The sequence below is a fragment of the Conger conger genome, chromosome 16 (assembly GCF_963514075.1).
Source record: "Conger conger chromosome 16, fConCon1.1, whole genome shotgun sequence".
Taxonomy (NCBI): domain Eukaryota; kingdom Metazoa; phylum Chordata; class Actinopteri; order Anguilliformes; family Congridae; genus Conger; species Conger conger.
In genome coordinates, this window is record NC_083775.1 from 3,708,873 (window position 1) to 3,735,087 (window position 26,215).

Below are 26,215 nucleotides of genomic sequence, written 5' to 3' on the forward strand. Positions count from 1 at the left end.
AAGGCGTGGTCTCGTCCCATCCTGGTGCGCCACAGTTGTTTACTTGCTTCTGATTGGTCTCTGGTCACTTCCCCTTCTGCTGTGATTGGCTTACACATTCTCATAGACTTATTAGGAAATACTTGTGGCTACATACTTGTGGCGCGACCTGACTTTTCATTACGTATTCATCTTTTGGCTAACCACTCCCCCTAATACTTTGAGCTTAAGAAAATATTGGTAGTTACACTGCTCAGTGAGCATATATAAATAATAATAGGCAAGGCCAGTTTCTTTATATAGCATATTTCATACAGCAATGACTATTCAAAGTGCTTTACAAAGAGCATACAAATACAGAACAAAAAGAATAGATTTAAAAAAATAAAAGTGCCTATATAATACAATGAGAATAAAAATAAGAATAAAATAATAAAAATAAGATATAAAAAGTAAAAGAGTAAATCAGAGTGATTCAGTGTTCACTCATAGATACTGCAGAACATGAACGTATTTAGCCTAGTTTTGAATATATTTAGATTTCGGGCCTGTTTGAGTTCTACAGGGAGTTTATTCGAGATGCACGAGGCAGAATGACTAAAAGCTTCCTCATCGTGTTTTGTTTTCACTCTTGGAGTGCTTAATACAGTGGTTCTCACACTTTTTTTGTCAGGCCCCCCTTTGAAACTACAAAGATTGAGTGTCATCCGCATAGTTGTGGTCATCAATTGTCCTAATGGAAGCATGTAGAAATTGAATAAAAGATGGCCAAGGATTGATAATAGTTTCTGATATCCACGATATACCACAGGTTCTCGTTTCCATAACCAAATTTTTCGTTTGGCTCTCTGCCCAAACGCTGAGATCAGCCTGCCCCCTTAGCCACAGACAGTGCTTTTAGTGACTTGCATTGTCCAATGGGTATCAGGACAGCATTCTGTGATTAAGCCGATAGGCTTTCATAAATGCCAATCAAACAACCACAAATGAACGAGTGTACGTACCTACGTCAGCAAGCCGTGGAGCCATACTGGGGCCAGTGAATGAATGACCAAAAGGAGCGAAAGGACGGAAGAGCCACTGAGCCGGTGAACTAGTTTGTGATCAAAGAGCCGAAGAGCCATTGATTGAGTGAGTCAAAAGAGCCATTCAATGACTGAACGAATGAGTGAGCCAAAAGATCCATTGAATGACTGAACGAATGAGTGAGCCAAAAGATCCATTGAATTACTGAACGAACGAGTGAGCCAAAAGAGCCATTGAACGAATGAATGAATGAGCCATGAGCTGGTGTTGAACTGAAAGTACAGCGCAGTTGAGCCGTAGGGCGTAACGTTAATGCCGTCAGCAGACATTCTGTGGACCAGCTGAATAGTTATGATATCACAGAGAATATTTTGCTAAATCATGTTGTCTTTTAATTTTCTGTAATATAGTCTGCTAGGCTATGCAATAAAAGTGATGAACGGTTTTGAAAAGACCACAACGTACATCGTGTCATTTTATTTATGTAGGTAGTATATTGAAACATAGCTAGCTATGTATAGGCTGCAATAATAGGCTATATTTCAGGTGTTGTCTTAATTGCATTAAAGTTTAATTTCAGCTAATGTTACATTATATACAATTGTAAGTGTAGCCTATGTAATTTAAAATGTAACTTTAACTTTAACTTTAACATCAATGTCGCATAGCTTACAATTTCTTAAGAAACCTAAAATGAAGCTTTGGAAGATGTTTATTAATGCTATTCAAAAAACCTGCTGATGTATTATTTTGGGTACTAAGCAGATCATCCCTACTCCAAAGCATAATTAAACAGATGTTCAATGTATTGACCAGCTGCCCACATAGCATGTGTAGCCGGACCGGATTCCAGCCGTGCCAATATCCACGATATGCGCAGGGCTAAATGGAATGTTCACACATCTTTTAATATTACATATATTAAATTCCACATTACAAATGTGAAATACTTGTGCCTCTTCCTCCACATTGTATTTTCTTTTGCTAAAATGCTATTCTTAAAGCAAATATGCAGCACCTCAGTAAAACCAGCAGGTAATTAACTCGCCTCTAGTAAAAACTTTACATCGAGATAAATTCATATTTACATCAAAGTCGGATTTCAGAAATAACGAATCACTTGTGGTTTTCTGCATAAGCCACTATTTAAGATACAATTTGATTGTAGGGTTGTTATAATAATGAGGCCCCAGGTTTCCAACAATGTAGTTGGTACAGCCTAACTGTATTCTTCAGCTAGGTGTAAAATGGCCTCTGTAGGACCTCCTCACTCCTTTCAAAGCTCAATCTCCCAGTGCAAAGAGAGCCATGGATCTTCTCCCATGCATCCAGCTCGGTCTTCCACAGACTGGCCTTCCCGCGGATGACCTTTGACACATCACTCTTGCCCCCTTTGGCCAGGCTGATGCTGTCCTTGCAAATGAAGAAGAGGTCCACGCCCATGAAGATGGAGTTGAGGGCGATGAACCCCACCCTGACAGACTTGCTTAGGGCGAGGGGAGTGCCCTTAGCCAACTGCCCGATATCGGTGAGATCGGCCGCCATGTTGGGGACGTTTCGGGCAGCTTTGACTTCCTGAGTCACCACCTTGACTGCAATCGATGCCACCTCTTCGGCTCTGACCATCTTTACGGCAGAAGCACAATCCACTAAGGCATCTATCCCTTTAGCCACAAAACCTGTGGTTTTGACTAAAGTCAAAAGATGTGTCGCAACATCCAGCCCATCTGCCACTGTGTTGGGTATAATGCACCTGGCCGCTTGCTCCAGACACTCCAGCATAGTCTCCACGTCTTCAAAGTAGCTCTGGAAGATTTCTTTGATCTTCTTCCCGTGGTGAGTGTTGACCGATAATTCGGTGATACCTGTAGCTAAGCTGTTCACGCCACTGGTGACCCCCAACCCAACGCCGACCATCGTAAGGGTCAGCGATGCCCCCGCCGTGAAAGGGACCAGAGCCAGGCCCGTGATAGACACAATGCCTCCCGCAAAGCCTACACTGCTGCCCGCCACACTGGAGATGTTGGCCCCCATCTTCATCCTATCCAGCTGCACTGCTCTTTCCTCCAGAGCCACCAGGAACTGCTGCATCCTGGAGCAGCGCTGGCTGAACAGGTCGATGAACCGCTGGGCTGATCCCCTGAACAGGTAGGTCATCCTGAAGTGCCGGTCTAATCTGAGGGGGAGAGGTTTCACTATGATCTCTGGATCATTTGTCCACTCCCTTCTTGTGAACAAGAGGACTTCCCTTTGTATTACATTTATTAGCATCAGATAAAAAAAATAAGTTCACAATCTTTAATTACATAGAATGCAGTCTGTAAGTATTTGGACAGTGACAAAGATGACCATCAAGAGAAGACTTTGTCAATATAATGTCAGAGGGCTCACCACAAGATGCAAACCCCTGGCAACCCTCAAAAATAGAATGGCCAGGTTACAGTTAGCAAAAACGTACATTAAAAAACCTGTAGAGATCTGGAACAAAGTGTCATGAATAGATGAGACAAAGATTAACCAAAAAAACTAAAACTCATGGTCTTTCTTTCTATAATGGACTTAATTAATTAAGATAAGCTAAGCTAAGCTTAATTAAGCTTAAGACTAAATGCAACAGGCTGTCAATGTATTTGTTCCAACCAGCCAGAAACTGACCAGAAAAGTTGTGCAATTTCAATCATTTCCCACTGCTGCACAGTGATTTATTAAAATCGCTTTTTCGTTTTTCAGTGATTTGCTGTGACTGCTCTACGACTTCAGCCAATATTTTCTGTGACAAACACACAGCCTTATTTATAAATGATCACAAGGCTATGGATCTGTGCCAGGGTGGTTACATTACATTATTACATTATTGGCATAAGCTCTTATCCAGAGCGACGTACAGTTGATTAGACTAAGCAGGAGACAATCCTCCCCTGGAGCAATGCAGGGTTAAGGGCCTTGCTCAATGGCCCAACGGCTGTGCGGATCTTATTGTGGCTACACTGGGATTAGAACCACCGACCTTGCGTGTCCCAGTCATTTACCTTAACCACTATGCTATAGGCCGCCCCAGTAACTCCCGGGTGGTTGGAGTTAATGGACCTTTCCATTAGGAAAAGTATAAATGCAAACAGTTGACACTTGATCTCACTACATGATCTCACTAAATCAGGAACAAGCCGTTATCAAAGCAAACAAATCACCTGTGATAACTGCACCCATATCACACACAATGAATTTACTGTAAAATGTCTCTGTCGACATTAAACCTCAGTCAGGATCAGGATGTACTTACCTGATGCTTGTCAGGTCAGTCAAATGTTCATACATGTTCTGAATGGCTTCGTTGCTCAAATTGGGGCATGGGCCTTTCTTTGTCCTAGGAAGAATGAGATAAATCAGGCACTGTATGAGACGTCTCAAATGAATTTAGGCGTGTTTGGTGACTATAATGGATTCAAAAATAATGTTTGATTTGAGAAGAATTATGTATATTAGTGTTACATTAAATACTGCATGTACAACGTCTTAAGAATGTAAAACTGATAACTGATATGGTCTGTATACATTAAGATGCAGAACACAATATCTATCCACATATGCACAGGGGAAAGGCTTCAACTGGTGAATTTAATGAGGGAAATACTTCTGCTTACCGATTAAGAAATGATATAATTCCTGAACTGGAAAAAAAGAGAAAATATCAGCTGTGAAAATTGTGAGTGAGTCCTGTCCTGCTAATCCAATGTCCTTCACTGATTCTAGAGTCAGTCTGCACTCTACAAATGCAAAAGGGCCATTCCATGCAAACATCATTCTATGCCTCTGTCTTGGTAGATAATGGTGAGATATAGACCTCCTGACAATTGAAGCTTCATACTCCATTTAAAATTTGCCTGTGTGACAATGAAAAATGCATCACTGCAAAAAAGGGGAAAACACCCTATATATTTGGAAATTAGTATTTTGTATTTGTATTTCATATGTAGAATTCATATCTGGTCTCAGAACAAATGCATCTACTTTTGTATCCCTTCCTTAGGGACCTATTTTGGTTGGTATATTTCCAAAAATTAAATAGTATTTTTAGTGCAAAAATAAAAGTAATCTGAGAGCACTTCCTCATTGTGTAAAGATAAAACACATTACTAATAACATTAGCTGAGATATGACCCATGGACATTTTTAATTTGGGCATTTTTGGCACATTTAGTCCCGCCCGGAAGCCAAAGTCAGAAATTTCATCTGACCCTCCACTTATATGTTGAACTTACATCCTTCAACTCAGTCAACTTTTCTAGGAACATTTAACTGGTACTCAGTGGGTTTTGTTTTTACACCACTTGCAGAATGGGACAGCTCACAATTTTTTCTCATAATCAACATTTAATTTGGCATTCTATGCTTAATAAATTAATAAATAAACAATCAAATAAATATAAAACATTGTAATGACATTGTGAAGTGGCTAGGTAAAAGTGGAAGGTATCAATGATCTGCTGGGGAATCAGGGAGTATGTTACACTGTGATTTGATTGAAACATTAAAAATACCTTTTCTGGAGCTTCTCACACAGCTCCTGGGAAACCCTCAAGTATTTGTCCAGCTGGAAAGCCAGCTGGTCCACGTTCACCAGGCTGGGAAGAAAGAATTTGCCGTTGTCTCTCTGGAAATGGATCAAAAGCGGACAGGCTCCCCTGGCGGCGGTGATGACTGAACGAACGTCATCAGCGCTCACCCCCTCGGGGAGCTGGCACACCGGATTCTCCTCCTCGAAGACGGAGAGCGACGTGACAGCCAGCATCTCCACAGCCTCCAGGAACAGGGTCAGCTTCTCAAGCCCCTTCAAGGTGTCTTGGAGCAGGCATCCCAGCTCCTTCTCCAGCTCCTGGGCCCTTTTCCCAGCGGTTACCTGGGTCATCTTGCTCCACATAAACTCCCCGAAGGCCTTCATCTTGGTTTTTGATTTTTTGTAGTGGTCAGTTGTGAGGTTGATCTTCTCCGCTCTGTCCCTGATGTCTCGCATCATCTCCAGTTCTGTCTCTCTCTGTAGGAGCCATTGTGAGTGTATGATGCAGAACTCCTGCACCGTGTGAATACAGCTCATGGTGCCTGAAATGTAGCCAGCAGCCAGCTGATCCAGTTCCTCCCTGCAAGGCAATAAGAACTTACATTGTTGATTCACATCAACACTGTTTCACTCACATTGGCCATTTCTCCTACCTCCAACCTGTGTGTCGGAGAGCACTATTTCAACTTTTGGCTGTATTTAAATAATTATTTGGTATAATGATTCAATTTGTGTCCTTTTATTCAGCTGTACTTTAGTGCAGACATGTGAAGCTGCCTGAGAATTGCAAGTTTTTGGTGCGGATGTATTCCAGAGCTAAACTTGAGGTGGAGAAGTTGTGGTCAGCTTCTGTGAATCCTTCTTAGTTTACTATTTACTTACATTTCTGGTGTTTTTCATTGATTCCAGATCTGGTACATACCCGTTTCATTCACAAACACAGAGCACAAAAGGAAGGCCCTGTGTGATTAAACTGGGAATATTGGACACCTTTACTTATCTCACCGTGTATGGGCCATGATTATTGTCTAGAGCTCTTGTCCAGCGCTGTCCGAACTCAAACTTCAGCAAAGTTGAGCAGCCTCATCTGACTGGAAACTTGTTCTACCACCTTCCATAATAAAATATGAGCGAGTGCAGAGGAAGTTTAATATCGCTGACAAGAAAAAAAAGAACATGAAAATGAAACCTGGGTGCGACAAAACATTATCCATTAACTGAAATAACATTAAACTACAGTGGCAAAACATTCAATGTCACATTCAATCGAAGACCAAGAGCAACACATTTTCCTATAGGGTAGTGATATCTATTATTTTACGCCACACTACTTTGTCTTCTGTGCTGTAGGCTACATGTATTATTTTTAAGTTTCCTCGACTGCACACAAATCTGAGATGAACTTACTTCTCCACGGCTGTGGTAGCAGTTTTGGTCCACTACAAATCCGCTGTCTGAAAGTTTAGACAATTACTTTCCTTGTATTCAAATGAAAAGTTGAAAAGCAACCCAATCTCCTATATGATACTGCTACCTTGGGCTGGTCTCTGAAAGTGAAACTTGTATTTCTGTATCTGACTTTTATAGGCTTCAATTTCCAAAAAACTATCAGAACGCTGCAGATCTTAATTCTCATCCAGACGCAGCCCTTTCCTTCCTTCAGTGACGCCTGGAAGGCAGCTGCTGTAGGGTGTGTGTGTGTGTGTGTGTGCCCGTGTGTATGTGTGTGTGTCTGTGTGAGGTTATGGGTGCATGAAAACAGTTAGCCACATATTAATTTGAGGGTCTTTAAGGGTTCTTACTTCTTCCCTTGGGCCAGGCTTCTTCCCAACCATGAACTCCCCAGTGGGGAGAGCAGTTCAGCACAGCCCCACCGGGTCTGTCAATGGGTTGGTGAGTATGGCTGTTCACGTTTCCAGTTTACTTAGCTATATTCTGTTGTTCATTGTGTTACTTATGTTTCCTCCTGAGTGACCGGACCGATCCATATAATTGTATTTCACCTGTGGGTAAGCAAAATGAGTAGCCATGCCACGCTTTCTACATTGCTTTAATATTGTATTTTCTTCATGGTCGTATTGTCAATAATAATAATTCATATTAATTGCAACTCACTCATTGCTTACAATCTCAACAAAAGGTATTTATATTTAATTCTACAACTTTACATTATTGGTTTTTGGCAGAGGCTCTTATCCAGAGCGACGTACAGTTGATTAGACTAAGCAGGAGACAATCCTCCCCTGGAGCAATGCAGGGTTAAGGGCCTTGCTCAAAGGCCCAACAGCTGTGCGGATCTTATTGTGGCTACACCGGGATTAGAACCACCGACCTGGTTTGTCCCAGTCATGTACCTTAACCACTACACTACAGGCCACCCCAAGGGACAGGTCCGGTCCATTGTCTCTATTGCTCAGTTTGCATTCCAGCCGTGCCGATATCCACAATATACGCACGGCTAAATGGAATGTTCACACAGCTTTTAATATTACTCTGTGTGTGTAGATCACTGTTATCTACTTAACATTATCATAAGTTTGCAGCTTGTAGCCTACCAAAGTAACCCAATCTCCTATATGATACTGCAACTTTGGGCTCGCCTCTGAAAGTGAAACTTGTATTTCTGTTTGTGACTTTTTTAGGCATCACTTTCCCAGAAACTCTGCTGTTATCAGAAAGCTGCTCCTCCAGAGCCAGGGCCTTTCCTTCCCTCAGTGATGCCTGGAAGGCAGCTGTGTCTGCACACGCACACAAGTATCTTCACATTTCCATGTATACATTATGCCCATGCGTCTTATTATGAACGTGTATTTACTGGTTGTTTTACTTTCACTACATCTACACTCTCATTTGAAGAGTGAGCATACATTTTTCAAACATTCAACAACAATCAAAATGATACATTCTGGGGAAAATCTACTCACAACAGGTATTACACAGACAGAGCTTCTCGGTGATGGTTGGTAAAAATTAGTAAGTACACACTGAAGGCAGTAGGCATATATTGTTCTAATAATACAGACAATACACACAGTATTATACACAAGACAGTACTATTCACACCTGGTTCAACATTTACAATGAAAGTACACTACGTGGCAGTTTTTAAATTCTTGTTCTGTGTTTTGTGATGGGCGTTGCAGAAATGAAAATACAGGTACATCCATTAATCATAAAAACAGACTATTACTCAAACTAACCCATTTTTGTAATGATAACACTTATTCTCCATACACAAAGACGAGGCAGACGTGAGCAGTGTAATCATTAATCATCAAATCAGGTATTTGCTATATAAAGTCAGTATGTACATTCTCCTTGTAGGGTGTGTTGGGGAGGAGAAGGGATTAGAAACTGTGAGATGGTCTACGGGTTAGGGGCGGGGGGTGAGGTTATGGTGCATGAAAACCAGTGAGCTGGATATTAATTTGAGGGTCTTTAAGGGTTCTTACTTCTCCCCTTGGGCCAGGCTTCTTCCCAACCATGAACTCCCCAGTGGGGGGAGCAGTTCAGCACAGCCCCACCGGGTCTGTCAATGGGTTGGTGAGTATGGCTGTTTACATCTCCAGTTTACTTAGCTATGTTCTGTTGTTCATTGTGTTACTTATGTTTCCTCCTGAGTGACCGGATCGATCCATTGTATAATTGTATCTCAGCAAAATGAGTAGCCATGCCACTCTTTGTACATTGCTTTAATATTGTATTTTCTTCATGGTCATATTGCCAATAATAATAATTAATATTAACTGCAACTCACCCATTGCTTACAATCTCAACAAAAGGTATTTATATTTAATTATACAAGGGATAGGTCGCGTTCCAGTCGTGCCAATATCATAGCTGCCAACTCTCACGCTTTCGGCGTGAGACACACGCATTTGCACGTGCCTGTGAAAAGCGTGAGAGTTGGCAGCTATGCAATATCCATGATATACGCACGGCTAATTGGAATCTTCCCACATCCTTTAATATTAATCCGCCTTTGTAAATCACTGTTGTCTACTTTGTAACCGAAATTTACCTAATGTTGTCATTATTTTGCCGCTAGTAGCCTAGCAAAGTAAAAGAAAGCAAGTTATTTTAAAGTGTCCTTTGACCTACTCGGGGATTTGGAAAGGAGTAGGAAAGGTACGAGATAAATAACTAAGGCAACATCCACAGATCGAAATACCAGCAAGACCACCAAACCTCAGCAAAAAACATGACCGATAATGACTCTATGAGTTATTTCATTAACTGCGCGTTATCTGACCGTGCCCAGAGAAACGTCTACAACAAAGACAAATTACTTGTGTGTCAGTGTCGTCAGGTGGAACGTAAACTGGCAAGCTAGCTAGCTAATGTTAGTGCAGCGGGGATACATTATTGCAATAGCGTTGCTTAGCTAACGTTAGTGCAGTGGGGATTGCTTGTAAGTTACCTTGGTTAATACCTTTGTTTAGCTAGTGGAGTGGGGATACATTATTGCTAGCTAACGTTAGCAATACCGCTGCTTAGCAACTGTCGTGGTTCCCCAAAGATGACAAGTTAGTCTAAATTCCCTCTATCTTATAATCAGGAGTCTGGCAGCAAGGTGCTGAATAATAGGCTTTTATTCTATGAGATATAATCAAGTTACAAAAGCCGTGGTGTCTGCAGAACAACTCAACGATCCACCCGGCACACTGTCATTATACATGCTTGTGAGTAGTGATGTGCCGGTCGCGAACGAAACGGCTCTTAGAGCCGGCTCTTTGAAGTGAACGACGGGAGCCGGCTCCTGCCTGGGAGCCGCTTTGTTTTTTCTTTTTCCTGTTCAAGCCGCACTTGATTGGTCAACTACACGATGTGTGACGTGTGTGTCTCTGCACTGAGCTATATTGGATACTGCTGTATTGAGGTATGGCACAGAAGTTGTTTTTTTCCTGGTTTATAGGCTGCATTACCGTTACTTGATGTAAATGTATTTATGTGCCAGGCTCTATTATTGTTGTTGTTTATTTAAAAAAGCTTATTGTGTTATTATTTTGTAAAGTGTGATTCTCTAAGCTTCTCTATGTTGTTTCACTGTAAATAGTTAAAAGTTAATAAATAATACAATCAGAGATTGGACCTTTTGTCTAATTGAGTTTGGTCTTTGTTTTTGTACTTTATAATTTATTTTTTGTAGCACTCTGCTCCTTATTGAGTATAATAAGCCATATAAATAATAAACATTTGATATAATGTATGGTTTTTACATTAGTAATTCATTTTACCTATAATTTTACGTTATTTTTGGTAATGAATTAATTTAAACACCAAAAAATCTGAAGAGCCACTTGGGAGCCGAAAGAGCCGGCTCTTTTTAGGTAGCCGAGCCAAAAGAACCGGCTCTCTAAAAAGAGCCGGAATTCCCATCACTACTTGTGAGGCCTCTGCTCCTCCTTTCTTCAAGGCGTGGTCTCGTCCCATCCTGGTGCGCCATAGTTGTTTACTTGCTTCTGATTGGTCTCTGGTCACTTCCCCTTCTGCTGTGATTGGCTTACACATTCCCATAGACTTGTTAGGAAATACTTTTGGCGCGACTAATAAATAAACTGACTTTTCATTACATATTCATCTTTTGGCTAACCACTCCCCCTCATACTTTGAGCTTAAGAAAATATTGGTAGTTACAGTGCTCAGTGAGCATATATAAAAAATAATAGGCAAGGCCAGTTTATTTATATAGCACATTTCATACAGCAATGACAATTCAAAGTGCTTTACAGAGAGCAAACAAATACAGAACAAAAAGAATAGATTAAAGAAAATAAAAGTGTATAAAAAATAAGAATAAAAATAAGTGTATATATAATACAATGAGAATAAAAATAAGAACAAAATAATAAAAATAAGATATAAAAAGTAAAAGAGTAAATCAGAGTGATTCAGATTCAGTGTTCGATTTCGGGCCTGTTTGAGTTCTACAGGGAGTTTATTCAAGATGCACGAGGCAGAATGACTAAAAGCTACCTCATCGTGTTTTGTTTTCACTCTTGGAGTGCTTAATACCCCTTTGAAACTACAAAGATTTTCAGGCCCCCCCATTACATGACATTACATTCCAGGCATTTGGCAGATGCTCTTATCCAGAGCAACGTACAACAAAGTGCATACCCATAACCAGGGCTAAATGCACTGAAAGACCCTAGAGGGAAGTACAATTTCAATTGCTACCCGTACAACAAAGATGCGGACCAGGGCCTATTTTTTTTTAAATTTTTAAATCAACAAATAAACAAACAACAAAGCAAAAGTGACCAAACTTAAGTATCCAAATACCAAACATCATAATGCAACCCTCTTTCTATGAATGCTAATCAATAATATTGCAAAATGTTTGCACTTAACGATGTTGAATAATGGAAAGCAAGGTTTTAAACTTTTTATAGACAAACAGCACTAAGAAAAACATTAATTTAATTAATTAGTTGCAGTTGAATAGTGAAAAAAAACAGAAGTTAAGCTTTTTAGAATAAAAACAAATGTCGCCAATCAGTCATCAACCAGCTGACAGACCGGGGTGCAAGAGGCCAGAGGGACACAGTACGTCCACGTCAGGACGGGTGGCCATCCCGACCATCGAGAACCAGGTTCTGTCAGTGCTCCAGCTTAATGTAGAGGGCCTCACCACCGCCAAACTGGAAGTCACTCACCACCTCGCCGACTCCCACAAAGTAGCAGCCGTCCTCCTTCAGGAGACACACTGTGACAGTGATAACATCCTCAAACTGCCCGGATTCCAACTTGCTGGGTCCATCCACAGCAAACAGCATGGACTTGCAACCTTTGTCAGGAATGACCTTAGCTGGACAGCCACTGGCCAATCTCCACCAGGCTCGAGCATCGAGTGGCTGTCTACTAAAGCGCAGGACACATCGGTTGTCAATGTTTACAAGCCCCCACCAACAACGCTGACCATGGCATCACTCCCGCTGGCACCTGTACCCACCATGTACGCTGGGGACTTCAACTGCCAACACACAGATTGGGGTTTCAGCCTTACAACACCAAACGGAGAGACAGTAAGCCAATGGGCTGCTGTTTCACCCAAAAGAACCCCCAAGCTTCTTTTCCGCACGTTGGAATACCCACACCAACCCGGACCTGGCCTTCGCTGTGTGTCACACGGCCCAAAAGCCGGTGAGACGAGTTCTGGAAAGGTTCCCCCGCTCACACCATCGACCGTCCATCATAAAAGTTCCGTCTCTGGTGCAGCTAGTAGCAGGGAAACCCGTCAGGAGATGGAACTTTCGAAAGGCAAACTGGCAGTCATTCACTGAGAAAATCAGTCTGCCTCCCAGACCCAGATACTGCCGATGTGGACACCAGGTACGCAGCCTACTGCAAAGTACTCCTTGGGGCAGCAAGGAAAACCATTCCCCGAGGCTATAACGGAAACTACATCCCGGGCTGGGATGAAGAGTGCAGCTGCCTCCTGCATGTCCACCAGCAGGCGAGCTCCAGGGAAGATGAGTCTGCAACGGCACTCCTGCAGAAGCTGGACGCCACCCGAAGGACAAGGTGGACTGAAGTTGTGGAGTTAATTGACTTCACCCACTCTAGTCGCAAGGCGTGGCGGACAATCAACCAGCTGACAGGCAACAACATCGGCCCACAAGTGCCCAGCATCGGCCCCCAAGTGCCCAGTAACAGCAAATGCTATCGTGTCCCAGCTCCTTAAGAATGGCTGCTTCCCAGGTGCAGATAAAAACTTTGCCCACACAACATCACACAAGGTATCCTCCTTGTGTAGGGCAGCCAGTGTGGATGCTAACCTGTCACGAAACTTCACAACAGCTGAGCTCCAAGTGGCCATAAGCAAACTCAAACAAGGGAAGGCACCAAGCCATGATTACATCCACCGTGAGTTTGTGACCCACCAGAGTGCAAAAACATCCGCATGGCTCTGCTCATTCTACTCAGCATGCTTCCGGAGGTCCAAGCTCCCAAAGATCTGGCGCCGTGCTGCTGTCGTAGCCCTTCCAAAGCCAAACAAACCTACTGAAGACCCTAAGTCCTACAGACCCATCTCACTGCTCTGCGTCCCATTCAAGATCTTGGAGAGGATGATCCATAGCCGCATCGAGCCAGTAGTGGACCCACAACTCCCACGGGGACAGGCCGGTTTCCGTCGCGGACTGTGAACGGTCGACCAGGTGACACTGCTCGCTCAAGATATTGAGGACAGCTTCCAGCAAAAAGAGAAGGCTGGAGTAGTGTTGCTGGATCTCACAGCTGCTTATGACACCATGGACTCCACCTAAAGCTACTAAAGACCATCCCCGACTGGCATATTGTGAAGTTCATCATGGAGATGCTGACGAACCGCAGCTTCTCCTTACAGACCAGTGATGGACAATGCAGCAGGCTCAGGAGGCTGAGGAATGGCGTTCCGCAGGGGTCTGTCCTCGCACCGATGTTGTTCAACATATACATCTATGATCCACCGGAGACAACGTCCCGGAAATATGGCTACGCTGATGACCTGGCCATCATGATGTGACGACCAACATGGGAGGCGATGGAAGACGGCCTAAACCAGGACATGGGAATCCTGGCAGCCTACCTGCGCAAATGGCGCAAATGGCGCCTACACCTGCCAGTACTAGTGGGAATAGCCCCGGCCGGCCTCCGACGAGAGGCTGCTGCCCTCGCCCTAGCAAGGAATTGACTGGCATATCCTGCACAACACCACCACAACAATGCTGCCTCTAAATAGACTCAAGTCCCACCATTCGTACAACAAGGCGGCACAAGAGCTGCTCAGGTCCATCCCTCAGGACCTGTCTACAGGCATGGCTGGCGGCAGCCTGGAAGCAGGAGGGGGAGTGGGCCGGGCCACACGCCTCCACTGTCACATCCAGGACCCGGGAGGCCACATTAAAGGAGAGGAACTGCCACGCCGGCAATGGACCCTGCTGAACCGCCTGCGAACTGGAGTCGGCTGCTTCAAAACATCTATGAGGAAGTGGGGCCTGGCGGACGGAGCAGCATGTGAGTGTGGGGAGCCGGAGCAGACCGCTGACCACATAGTCACCGCCTGTCCCCAGTAGAAACCACCCAGACCGCTGACCACATAGTCACCGCCTGTCCCCTGTATAAACCACCCTCGGAGGCCGGCCTCTTCGATGTGGGACCTGAAACGAGGGCGTGGCTGTACGCTACTGAGCTGGACATCTGATGATGACAGGAAAGAAGAAGACTCCCCCTAATACTTTGAGCTTAAGAAAATATTGGTAGTTACAGTGCTCAGTGAGCATATCTAAAAAATAATAGGCAAGGCAAGTTTATTGATATAGCATATTTCATACAGCAATGACAATTCAAAGTGCTTTACAGAGAGCATACAAATACAGAACAAGGAGAATAGATTTTGAAAAATATAAGTGTATAAAAAATAAGAATAAAAATAAGTGTATATATAATACAATGACAATAAAAATAAGAATAAGATAATAAAAATAAGATATAAAAAGTAAAAAAGTAAATCAGAGTGAAAGTGTTAACTCATAGATACTGCAGAACATGAACGTTTTTAGCCTAGTTTTGAATATATTTTGATTTTGGGCCTGTTTGCCTCTAGTAAAAACTTTACATTGATGTATTTATGAATTCATCTCTAAGTCGGATTTCAGAAATGACTACTTATTCATAGTTTTCTGCATGAGCCACTATTTAAGATAAAATTTGATCGTAATATTGTTATGAAAATGAGGCCCCAGGTTTCACAACATTGCAGTTGTTACAGCCTAACTGTATTCTTCAGCTAGGTGTAAAATGGCCTCTGCAGGACCTTCTCACTCATTTCAAAGCTCAATCTCCCGATGCACAGAGAGTGAAGGATCTTCTCCCATGCATCCAGCTCGGTCTTCCACAGACTGGCCTTCTCGCGGATGACCCTTGACACTTCGCTCTTGTCCCCATTGGCCAGGCTGATGCTGTCTTTGCAGATTAAGTAGAGGTCCATGCCGATGAAGAAGGAGTTTAAGGCGATGGACCCCACCCTGGCATACTTGCTTAGGGCGAGGGGAGTGCCCTTAGCCAACTGCCCGAGATCGGTGAGATCGGCCGCCCTGTTGGGGACGTTTCGGGCAGCTTTTGATGTTGAGGCCAACTCTTTGGCTCTGAGCACCTTTTTGGCGGAAGCACAATCCACAATGGTTTTTATCCCTTTTCTCACAGAACATGCGGTTTTGGTGGCCTTCTCAATAACTGTCGGAACATCCAGCCCATCTGGCACCATGTTGCAAATAATGCACCTGGCCGCTTGCTCCAGACACTCCAGCATAGTCTCCACATCTTCAAAGTAGCTCTGGAAGATTTTATTGATCTTTTTCCCGTGGTGAGTGTTGAACAATAATTCGGTGGTACCTGAAACGAAGCTGTTCACGACACTGGTGACCACCAACCCCGTGCTGACCATCGTGAGGGTCAGCGATGCCCCCGCCGTGACAGGGACCAGAGCCAGGCCCGCGATGGACACAATGCCTCCCACAAAGCCTACACTGTTGCCCGCCACTCTGGAGATGCTGGCCCTCATCTTCATCCTGTCCAGCTGCACTGCTTCTTCCTCCAGAGCCACCAGGAACTGCTGCATCCTGGAGCAGCGGTGGCTGAACAGGCCGATGAACCGCTGGGCTGATCCCCTGAACAGGTAGGTCATCCTGAAGTGCCGGTCTAATCTGAGGGGGAGAGGTTTCACTATGAGCCAGGGCTCCAAGACATTTTACTTTACACAACAGATCTCTGGGTAATTTGTCCACTCCCTTCTTGTGTTACATTTATTTCCACAATATAATAAAAATACATCCACAATTTTTATTTGCAGTCTGTAGGTACATGGACATTGACCATCAATGTCAACATAATGTCAGAGGGCTCACCACAAGATGCAAACCCCTGGCAAGCCTCAAAAATAGAATGGCCAGGTTACAGTTTGCAAAATGTACATTAAAAAACCTGTTGAGATCTAGAACAAAATTGTATGGAATATTAAGTTATGAAAGAAGACCTTGGGGAGAAAAAAAAGGAAGAGCTCAAGATCCGAAAGCCCACCACCTGATCTGTCAAACATGGTGCAGGTATTATGGCTTGGGCATGTATGGCTGCCACTGGAACTCGCTCACTGACGTCACTGCTGAAGTATACAGAGACTTATCCAGATCCAAGCAAATGCATCAAAACTGATCGGACAATGATTCATCATGCAGCAGGACAATAACATACCGTCAAAGCAACCAAGAGGTTTTTTTCGGGGCAAATAGTGGAATTTTCTTGACTGGCCAAATCAATCACCTAATCTCAATCCAATTGAGTATGTATTTCAGTTGCTGAAGACCAGACTGAAGGCAAATAGGCCCCAAAACAAGCAGGAGCTGAAGAGGGCCTGGCAGAGCATCACCAGGGTAGATATCCACATCAGGTGATGCCCATGGATCATAGGCGTCAGGCAGTCATTGATTACAAAGAATTAGCGACAAAATATTGAATATGATTACTTTCTTTCAGTTTGTGATAATTTGACCAATTACTTTTGGTCCCCTAAAATGGGTGAACTATGTGTAAATGGGGCTGTTATTCCTACACCTTTAACCTAATATGGATGTAAAAACCCTCAAACATTTGTTTGTTGGAGTACAGCCAAAATGTCCAAGTACTTACGGACTGCACTGTACATAAAATGCCTTGAGATTATAGGATAGGCCTTATAATTACGGCCAGGAGTCTTTGTCAAGGAAGTCACAGATACCGGGAGTTTTACCTTTTTTTTTTTTTTTTGCCTGTTCCGTGACTTTCCCCTTTTTTTTGTGTTTTTCAGCAGTTTCGGAATTCTCAACCGTACTGCAGCCTACAGTGTATAGCCTCATGCCAATTACTGGGAGAAACAAAGTGTGAAAATGTACACAGATTCTGGAATGAGCAGAGATCAAGATTTCAGTTCTTGTCAGCTGCTGTAATCAGATGTTTCCCCTCCCTGACACCAGTGTTTATACGCAGTGGTCTTTCCCTTGTTACATCATTGACAAATGGCACTCAATCAAAGACTCAAATCTCACAATGTACAACATATTTTTCCAAAGCAAACTTAACTGATGTTAAGGTATATAAGCATGTTTTATTTTTGTAATGCAATTTGAGCATGCACTTTGGGCAGCCTGTAACCTAGTCGCTCAGGTGCATGACTGAGACCCGGAAGGTTGATGATTCAAGCCCCAGTGTAGCCACAATAAGATCCACACAGCTGTTGGTCCCTTGAGCAAGATCTGTAGCCGCACATTGCTCCAGGGGGTTGTCCCCTGCTTAGTCTTAGTCTCTGTCCTTCTTTTCCAAGAACAACCTGCTTGAACCCCATCAGTCTGGCTTCAGACCTGGCCACTCAACGGAGACCGCGCTCCTCTCCATCAGTGAATCACTCCTTGCTGCGCGAGCAGCCTCCTTCTCCTCGGTCCTGATTCTTCTAGACCTCTCTGCTGCCTTTGACACTGTGGATCTCTCCATCCTCCTGTCCTCCCTGTCAGCAACAAGGATTTGCGGCACAGCCTTGAACTGGATTGAGTCCTACCTCTCAGGTTGCTCCTCCCAGGTTGGCTGGGCTGGTAGAGAATCGAAACCTCAGCCCCTTGCAATAGGTAGTTCCCCAGGGCTCAGTCCTTGGACTGCTTCTTTTCTCTCTTTACACTAGATCCCTTGGGCCTGTTATTACTGCTCATGGTCTGTCCTACCACTGCTACGCTGATGATACCCAACTCTTCTTCTCATTCCCAAAAGAGTTGAGTATCATCACACAGGTTTCAGCCCGCATCTCTGCTTGCCTGAGTGACATCCAGAGCTGGATGGACGACCACCATCTAAAGCTCAACCCAGGTATGACTGAAACCTCTCCCCATCTAGATCTCTCCATTTCCCGAGGGGATACCTCAGTGACGCCATCACCCTGTTCAAGGAACCTCAGCGGGGTGATGGACAGCAGACTGTCCCTCTCCGGGAACATTGTGGCAGTGACCCGGTCATGCAGGTTCTTCCTAAACAACATACGGAGAATCCGCCCTTTTCTCACACCCTACTCGACCCAGCTCCTGGTCCAAGCGATCGTTTTGACTGCAACTCTCTCCTGGCTGGCCTTCCAGCATCTGCCATCACACCTCTCCAACTCATCCAGAATGCAGCAGCTTGCCTGGTCATCAACCTTCCTCACGTCACCCTCCTGCTTACTTCCCTCCACTGCCTGCTTGTCATGGCTCGCATCCAATTCAAAACATTGGTGCTAGCTTTCCTGGTAGTTAAGGGGTCAGCCCCAGTTTACCTCCAAAAGATCAGACCCTACAAGCCTGCCAGACCTCTTCATTCAGCCACCAGAGGCCACCTGCCACCTCCCCCTCACCGCATGTCCACCTTCCACTCACGACTGCTGTCTGTTCTGGCTCCACGGTGGTGGAACAAACTCCCCATGGTCAGAACAGCAGAATCTCTTACCACCTTCAAGTGCAGACTGAAGACACACCTCTTCAAGCTGCACTTCTCCCCTTCCCTCCCTACCTCCCTGTGAACCTTTACTTGTGTTATTACGATAGGATGATACCTTTGCTAGTTTTATTTGACTAGGTAAGCTGGTTATTATTCACATATTTGCATGGTGCGGTACTTTTTTCTTATATTTGAAGTATAATCCATAAATCAAATAGACCCAGTAGGCCCCCGTAAGTCACTTTGGATAAGAGCATCAGCTAAATTACACATTATTATTATTATTATTACTACTCTATTTCTAGAAACATTCTGTTAAATTAAAGGTGAACACTTTCATTTTCCTGTGATTATTTTTAGAATAATGATGAAGTTTGATTTAAATGCTTTTATTAAAACTGTGAAATGGTTAGAATTGAGAATAAGTGAATAAGTCAGCATGAGTAATTAGAACTGTGTGTCTGTTCAAACACATTGAGCTGCAAAGTACAGAGTTTGTTGAATGGAAGTGCAGAGAACACTTAATCAGGTGTTTAAAAACCATGCCATTGGATACTACCTGTTTTGACTAAGTGAAGCAGGTCAAGCAATGTGGGTCTTTGCAGAGAAATGTTTTGAGTTAGTGATCACCAGCCAATTTGCCTCAGCTCAGCTTTCATGGAGTGACAAGAAAATATTAAGGCGGGTTAAGAGAGACAATGTGATGTTATGTGACAAATGATTGGTTAGCTATATTGTATAAAGACTAGGATACTTCCTACTGTTACTTTTGAATTGTCTGGTCTCTTGAAGCTTCTTGCACGGAGCACACAGATTCCCCAGATTCATCGATTTTATTTTAAACTGAAGATTTGTAATGAACAACTATTGACTCTGAATATTTCTTCAACATCATTGCTGCCAATACAACTTCACCCACGTAAAAGGGACGAGGAGGAAAAGAGACAAAAATATTTCCTCAACACACTACAGCAGGAACAAGCCATTATCAAAGCAAACAAATCACCTGTGATAACTGCACCTATATCACACACAATGAATTTACTGTAAAATGTCTCTGTTGACATTAAACCTCAGTAAGGATCAGAATGTACTTACCTGATGCTCGTCAGGTCAGTCAAATGTTCATACATGTTCTGAATGGCTTCGTTGGTCAAATTTGGGCATGGGGCTTTCTTTGTCCTAGGAAGAATGAGAAAAATCCGGCAATGAATTTAAACGTGTTTGGTGAGTATAATAAATTCAAAAATAATGCCACCAACAATCATTCCACGGTCAAGTCCAAGTCATTCCAAGTCACTTAGATCACATTTTGTCCCCATTCTGATGGTTGATGTGAACATTAACTGAAGTTCCTGACCCCTATCTACATGATTGTATGCATTGCACTGCTGCCACACAAATGGCTGATTATTATACCAACTTATTCATGTGATTATCTAAAGTAACATTTTTCCAAATAAAGTGCTCAGTGAGTGTATATTAGTACTATATGTATAATGTGTCATGAATGTAAAACTAATAACTGATACGGTCTGTATGCATTAAGAGATTCAAAACACAATATATATTCACACATGCAGAAACACAGGGGAAAGGCTTCAACGGGTGAATGTATTGGGGGAAATATTTCTCCTTACCTATAATTCATTCCAAGAAATGATATACTTCCTGAACTGGAAAAAAATAGAAAATATCAGCTGTGAAAATTGTGTCCAGTCTTCCTAAACTGATTTCCATACTGATTCTAGAGTCTGTCTGCACTCTACAAATTCCAAAGGGCCATTCCATGTCAACTCCTCGAGCACCACTCTTTTTCTCTTTTCCTCTGTCTTGATAATGTAAGGGAGCGGGATAAGAGGTCCAAACGCGACCAAGTTGGGTTCTACAAGTCACAAGATGTGAGATAACCACTGAGTTTTTTTCTGGGGACACCCTAGAGACCAGGGACGCACCCCAGAGGAGGATGGGGTAAACCATAAATGGATTCAATAACTCCCCGGCAATTTAGGCAATGAAGCGAACGACCTATAAGAACCGGTGGACAATTTTAATCTAAGACCTTTGAGGAAAAACTTATGACATAGGTAGCCTACGCAAACTGCGCCAGGGAGGAAAACTACGCAGGCTCCCAACGGCAATAAAGCATACCTAAAACCTAGGAACGGCAAAGTGAACGCGAGACAAACAAGATATCCCGTCTCCTATTCCACTGACAAAGTGGGAACACTGGCCCTAATACTAGAATACACAGAAGCATTTAGAATTCTATTTGACTGAGGAAGCAGTCATTATCTGAACCCGCTTATCCTGAACAGGGTCACGGGGGGGCTGGAGCCTATCCCAGCATACATTGGGTGAAAGCCAGGAAGTCCATCACAGGGCACACGCACCATTCACTCACACACTCATACCTACGGGCAATTTAGACTCTTCAATCAGCATAACTTGCATGTCTTTGGACTGTAGGAGGAAAGCGGAGTACCCAGATGAAAAAATGTGAACACGGGGAGAACATGCAAATTCCACACAGAGAGGCCCTGGCCAACCAGACCCTCCAAATAAATTGAAGTTCCATCCTTCATCTTTCATACATGGTCAACATTGGCTCAGGTGGTATGAGTAGTCATCTGGCAGTCAGAAGGTTGCCAGTTCGATCCCGCCCTTGGTGTGTCGAAGTGTCCTTGAGCAAGACACCTAACCCTCAAATCCTCCTGACCAGTTGGTCAGTGCCTTGCATGGCAGCCAATCACCGCTGGTGTGTGAGTGTATGTATGAATGGGTGAATGAGAATCATGAATTGTACAGCGCTTTGGCTATATAAATGCCACCAATTTACCATCTCAATCAACTTTTCTTGAAACATTACTCAGTGAGTTTTGCTTATAATAGCAGTAATGGGACAGCTAATGGTTCTTCTTCATAATCAACATTTAATTTGGCATTATATACTTAATAAATAAATAAATGAATAAATAATCAAATATAAAACATTTTAATGACGTTGTGAAGTGGCTAGGTAAAAGTGGAAGGTATCGATGATCTGCTGGGGAATCGAGGAGAATGTTGACATGATTGAAACATTAAAAATACCTTTTCTGGAGCTTCTCACACAGCTCCTGGGAAACCCTCAAGTATTTGTCCAGCTGGAAAGCCAGCAGGTCCACGTTCACCAGGCTGGTCTGAAAGAATTCACCGTCGTCTCTCTTGAAATGGATCAAAAGGGGACAGGCTCCCCTGGCGGCGGTGATGACTGAACGAACGGCATCAGCGCTCACCCCCTCAGGGAGCTGGCACACCGGATTCTCCTCCTCGAAGACGGAGAGCGACGTGACCGCCAGCATCTCCACAGCCTGCAGGAACGGGGTCAGCTTCTCAAGCCCCTTCAAGGTGTCTTGGAGCAGGCATCCCAGCTCCTTCTCCAGCATCTGGGCCCTTTTCCCCGCGGTTACCTTGGTCACCTTGCTCCACATAAACTCCCTGAAGGCCTTCGGCTTGTTTTTTGATTTTTTGTAGTGGTCAGTTCTGAGGTTGATCTTCACTGCTCTGTCCCTGATGTCTCGCATCCTCTTCAGCTCTGTCTCTCTCTGTAGGAGCCATATTGAGTGTATGTCGCAGAACTCCTGCACCGTGTGAATACAGCTCATGGTGCCTGAAATGTAGCCAGCAGCCAGCTGATCCGGTTCCTCCCTGCAAGGCAATAAAAACTTAAATCGTCGATTCTCATCGACACTCTTTCAGCCACATTTGCTAATGCTCCGACCCTCAACCACTGTGGTTGCGGGTTGAGGGTCGGAGCAAACAGTTACAAAAGTTACAAATTGGGGCATGGGGCTTTCTTTGTCCTTGGAAGAATGAGAAAAATCTGGCACTGTATGAGACATCTCAAATGAATTTAAGAGTGTTTGGCGACTATAATGGATTCAAAAATAATGTTCGATTTGTGAAGAATTATGTAGATTAGTGTTACATTAAATACTGCATGTACAATGTCTTAAGAATGTAAAACTGATAACTGATATGGACTGTATACACTGAGATGCAGAACACAATATCTATCCACATATGCACAGGGGAAAGGCTTAAACTGGTGAATTTAATGAGGGAAATATTTCTGTTTACCTATTATTCATTCCAAGAAATGATATACTTCCTGAACTGGAAAAAAGAGAAAATATCAGCTGTGAAAATTGTGTCCAGTCGAGCTAAACCACTTCAGTGATTCTAGAGTCAGTTCTGCACTCTACAAATGCAAAAGGGCCATTCCATGCCAACATCATTATCTACCTCTGTCTTGGTAGATAATGGTGAGATATAGACCTCCTGACAAATGCAGCCTCATACTCCATTTTGTTTTGCTGGTAGAGCCATTTAAAATTTGCCTTAAAATGTGACAATGAAAAATGCATCACTGCACAAACTGAGAACAAAACCGTTGTAAGGAAAAACCCTCTATATTTGGAAACTTGTATTTTGAGGTAATTTCATAGGTAGAATTCAGAACAAATGCATCTACTTTTGTATCCCTTCCTGAGGGACCAATTTTGGTCGGTATATCTCCAAAATTAAACAGTATTTTTAGTGCAATTTTATTTCTAAATAAGAGTAATCTGAGAGCACTTTCTCATTGTGTGAAGATAAAACACATTACGAATAACATTAGCTGAGATATGACCCATGGACATTTTTAATTTGGCACATTTAGGCCCGCCCGTAAACCAATGTCAGAAATTTCATCTGACTCTCCACTTTGAATATGTTGAATTTACATCCTTCAACTCAGTCAGCTTTTCTAGAAACATTTAACTGGTACTCGGTGGGTTTTGTTTATACACCACTTGCAGAATGGGACAGCTAACAATTTTTTCTCATGATCAACATTTAATTTGGCATTTTATGCTTAATAAATGAATAAATAAATAATCAAATAAATATAAAACATTGTAATGACATTGTGAAGTGGCTAGGAAAAAGTGGAAGGTATCAATGATCTGCTGGGGAATCGAGGAGTGTGTTGATATGATTGAAACATTAAAAATACCTTTTCTGGAGCTTCTCACACAACTCCTGGGAAACCCTCAAGTATTTGTCCAGCTGGAAAGCCAGCAGGTCCACGTTCACCAGGCTGGGCCGAAAGAATTTGCCGTCGTCTCTCTGGAAATGGATCAAAAGGGGACAGGCTCCCCTGGCGGCGGTGATGACTGAACGAACGGCATCAGCGCTCACCCCCTCGGGGAGCTGGCACACCGGATTCTCCTCCTCGAAGACGGAGAGCGACGTGACCGCCAGCATCTCCACAGCCTGCAGGAACTGGGTCAGCTTCTCAAGCCCCTCCAAGGTGTCTTGGAGCAGGCATCCCAGCTCCTTCTCCAGCTTCTGGGCCCTTTTCCTCGCAGTTACCTTGGTCACCTTGCTCCACACATACTCCCAGAAGGCCTTCATCTTGGTTTTTGATTTTAGGAAGTGGTCAGTTGTGAGATTGATCTTCTCCGCTCTGTCCCTGATGTCCCGCATCCTCTTCAGCTCAGACTCTCTCTGTAGGAGCCATTTTCCGTATCTGTCGCAGAACTCCTGCACCGTGTGAATACAGCTCATGGTGCCTGAAATGTCGCCAGCAGTCAACTGACCCAGGTCCTCCCTGCAAGGCAATAAGAACTTACATTGTTGATTCACATTGACACTCTTTCAGTCACATTTGCTAATGATCTATTTCAACTTTAGGCTGTATTTAAATAATTATTTGGCGTAATGATTCAATTTGTGTCCTTGTATTCAGCTGTACTTGCAAGTCTTGGTCCGGACGTTTTCAACTTTCTCCTCTGTTTTCAACTTTCTCCTCTCTTCTGGCCCCCCCTCCCCCCCCACCCCCCTCATCACTCACACCTGATGACTTTGTCTCCTTCTTTGAAAAGAAGGTCGATGCTATTCGCAATTCCTTCTCCCAACCCTCCACCCCTGCTGACCCTCCTACCCTCCCCAACTCCCTAACCTCCTTTTCTCCCCTCTCTGACGCCGACACGCTGAAACTCCTTACTTCCCACCGCCCAACCACCTGTCCTCTTGACCCCATCCCCTCTCCCCTCCTACAATCTATATCTGAGGACATTCTCCCTTTTCTCTCCTCTCTAATCAATACCTCCCTCTCTTCCGGCACCATGCCCTCTTCCCTGAAGAGGGCCAGAGTCACTCCCCTCCTCAAAAAACCTACTCTCGATCCCTCTGCCCTGAACAACTACCGGCCTGTCTCTCTTCTCCCCTTTCTTGCTAAAACCCTGGAACGGGCGGACTGCTCCCAACTGTCCACTTATCTTCTCCACAACAATCACCATGACCCCAACCAGTCTGGCTTCAAGAGTGGCCGCTCCACTGAAACCGCCCTGCTCGCGGTCACTGAGGCACTCCACTCTGCTAAAGCAAAATCCCTCTCCTCTGTCCTCATCTTCCTCGACCTGTCGGCCGCCTTCGATACAGTCAACCATGAGATTCTGCTCTCATCGCTGTCTGGGATGGGTGTCACAGGTTCTGCACTCGCTTGGTTTTCCTCCTACCTCTCTGGTCGCTCCTACCAGGTGACTTGGAGGGGCGCACTCTCCGACCCTCAACCCCTACGAACTGGAGTCCCGCAGGGCTCGGTTCTTGGGCCTCTCCTCTTCTCGCTATACACCATGTCTCTTGGTTCTGTTATCTCTTCCCACGGCTTCTCTTATCACTCCTACGCTGATGACACTCAACTCTTCATTTCCTTCCCCCCTGACACCCAAATCACCACACAGATCTCTGCCTGCTTGGCTGATATCTCTGCATGGATGACTTCCCATCACCTGAAGCTCAACCTTGCCAAAACTGAGCTTCTCTACATCCCTGCTAAGTCCTCTCCGTCAATCGACCTCTCACTGACTGTGGAGGACTTTGTAGTTTCCTCCTCCCGTACGGCAAAGAATCTTGGGGTGACTCTTGATAACTGCCTCTCCCTGGCTCCACAAGTATCCTCCACTGCCAGAACCTGCAGGTTCTTTCTGTTTAATATACGCCGCATCCGTCATCTCCTGACGGAGAAAGCCACCCAGCTCCTAGTCCAGGCGCTCGTCATTTCCCGCCTGGATTACTGCAACTCCCTCCTAGCCGGTCTCCCAGCGTGCGCCATCAAGCCCCTCCAGCTGGTCCAGAATGCTGCAGCCCGCTTGA

General features: G+C 44.0%; 2 protein-coding genes across 2 annotated transcripts in view; both read right to left on the reverse strand.

Moving 5' to 3' along the window:
- Positions 1 to 2,241: 2,241 nt before the first annotated feature.
- LOC133114967 (uncharacterized) lies at positions 2,242 to 6,579 on the reverse strand. The gene is made up of 4 exons (XM_061224669.1): positions 6,566 to 6,579; positions 5,544 to 6,140; positions 5,303 to 5,332; positions 2,242 to 3,181 (listed from the first exon to the last, which is right to left on the reverse strand). Exons 1-4 carry the CDS (start codon positions 6,577 to 6,579, stop codon positions 2,242 to 2,244), a joined length of 1,581 nt encoding a protein of 526 aa, XP_061080653.1.
- Positions 6,580 to 15,332: 8,753 nt separating this feature from the next.
- The window catches only part of LOC133114968 (uncharacterized), a 31,951-nt gene continuing 21,068 nt past the window's right edge, over positions 15,333 to 26,215 (reverse strand). The window contains exons 3-6 of the mRNA XM_061224670.1: positions 24,072 to 24,668; positions 22,124 to 22,720; positions 20,129 to 20,212; positions 15,333 to 16,248 (exon numbers count right to left, since the gene is read on the reverse strand). Coding sequence (XP_061080654.1) covers positions 15,333 to 16,248; positions 20,129 to 20,212; positions 22,124 to 22,720; positions 24,072 to 24,668 — 2,194 coding nt within the window. The remainder of the gene's footprint in view (positions 16,249 to 20,128; positions 20,213 to 22,123; positions 22,721 to 24,071; positions 24,669 to 26,215) is intronic.

Coding starts and splice junctions, on each gene's coding strand:
- LOC133114967 (XM_061224669.1), bottom strand. Junction 5,333..5,543: donor TGTGAGAAGCTCCAGAAAAG/GTATTTTTAATG, acceptor CCATTCTGCAAG/TGGTGTAAAAACAAAACCCA. Junction 3,182..5,302: donor ACAAAACCCACTGAGTACCA/GTTAAATGTTCC, acceptor TCTCCCCCTCAG/ATTAGACCGGCACTTCAGGA.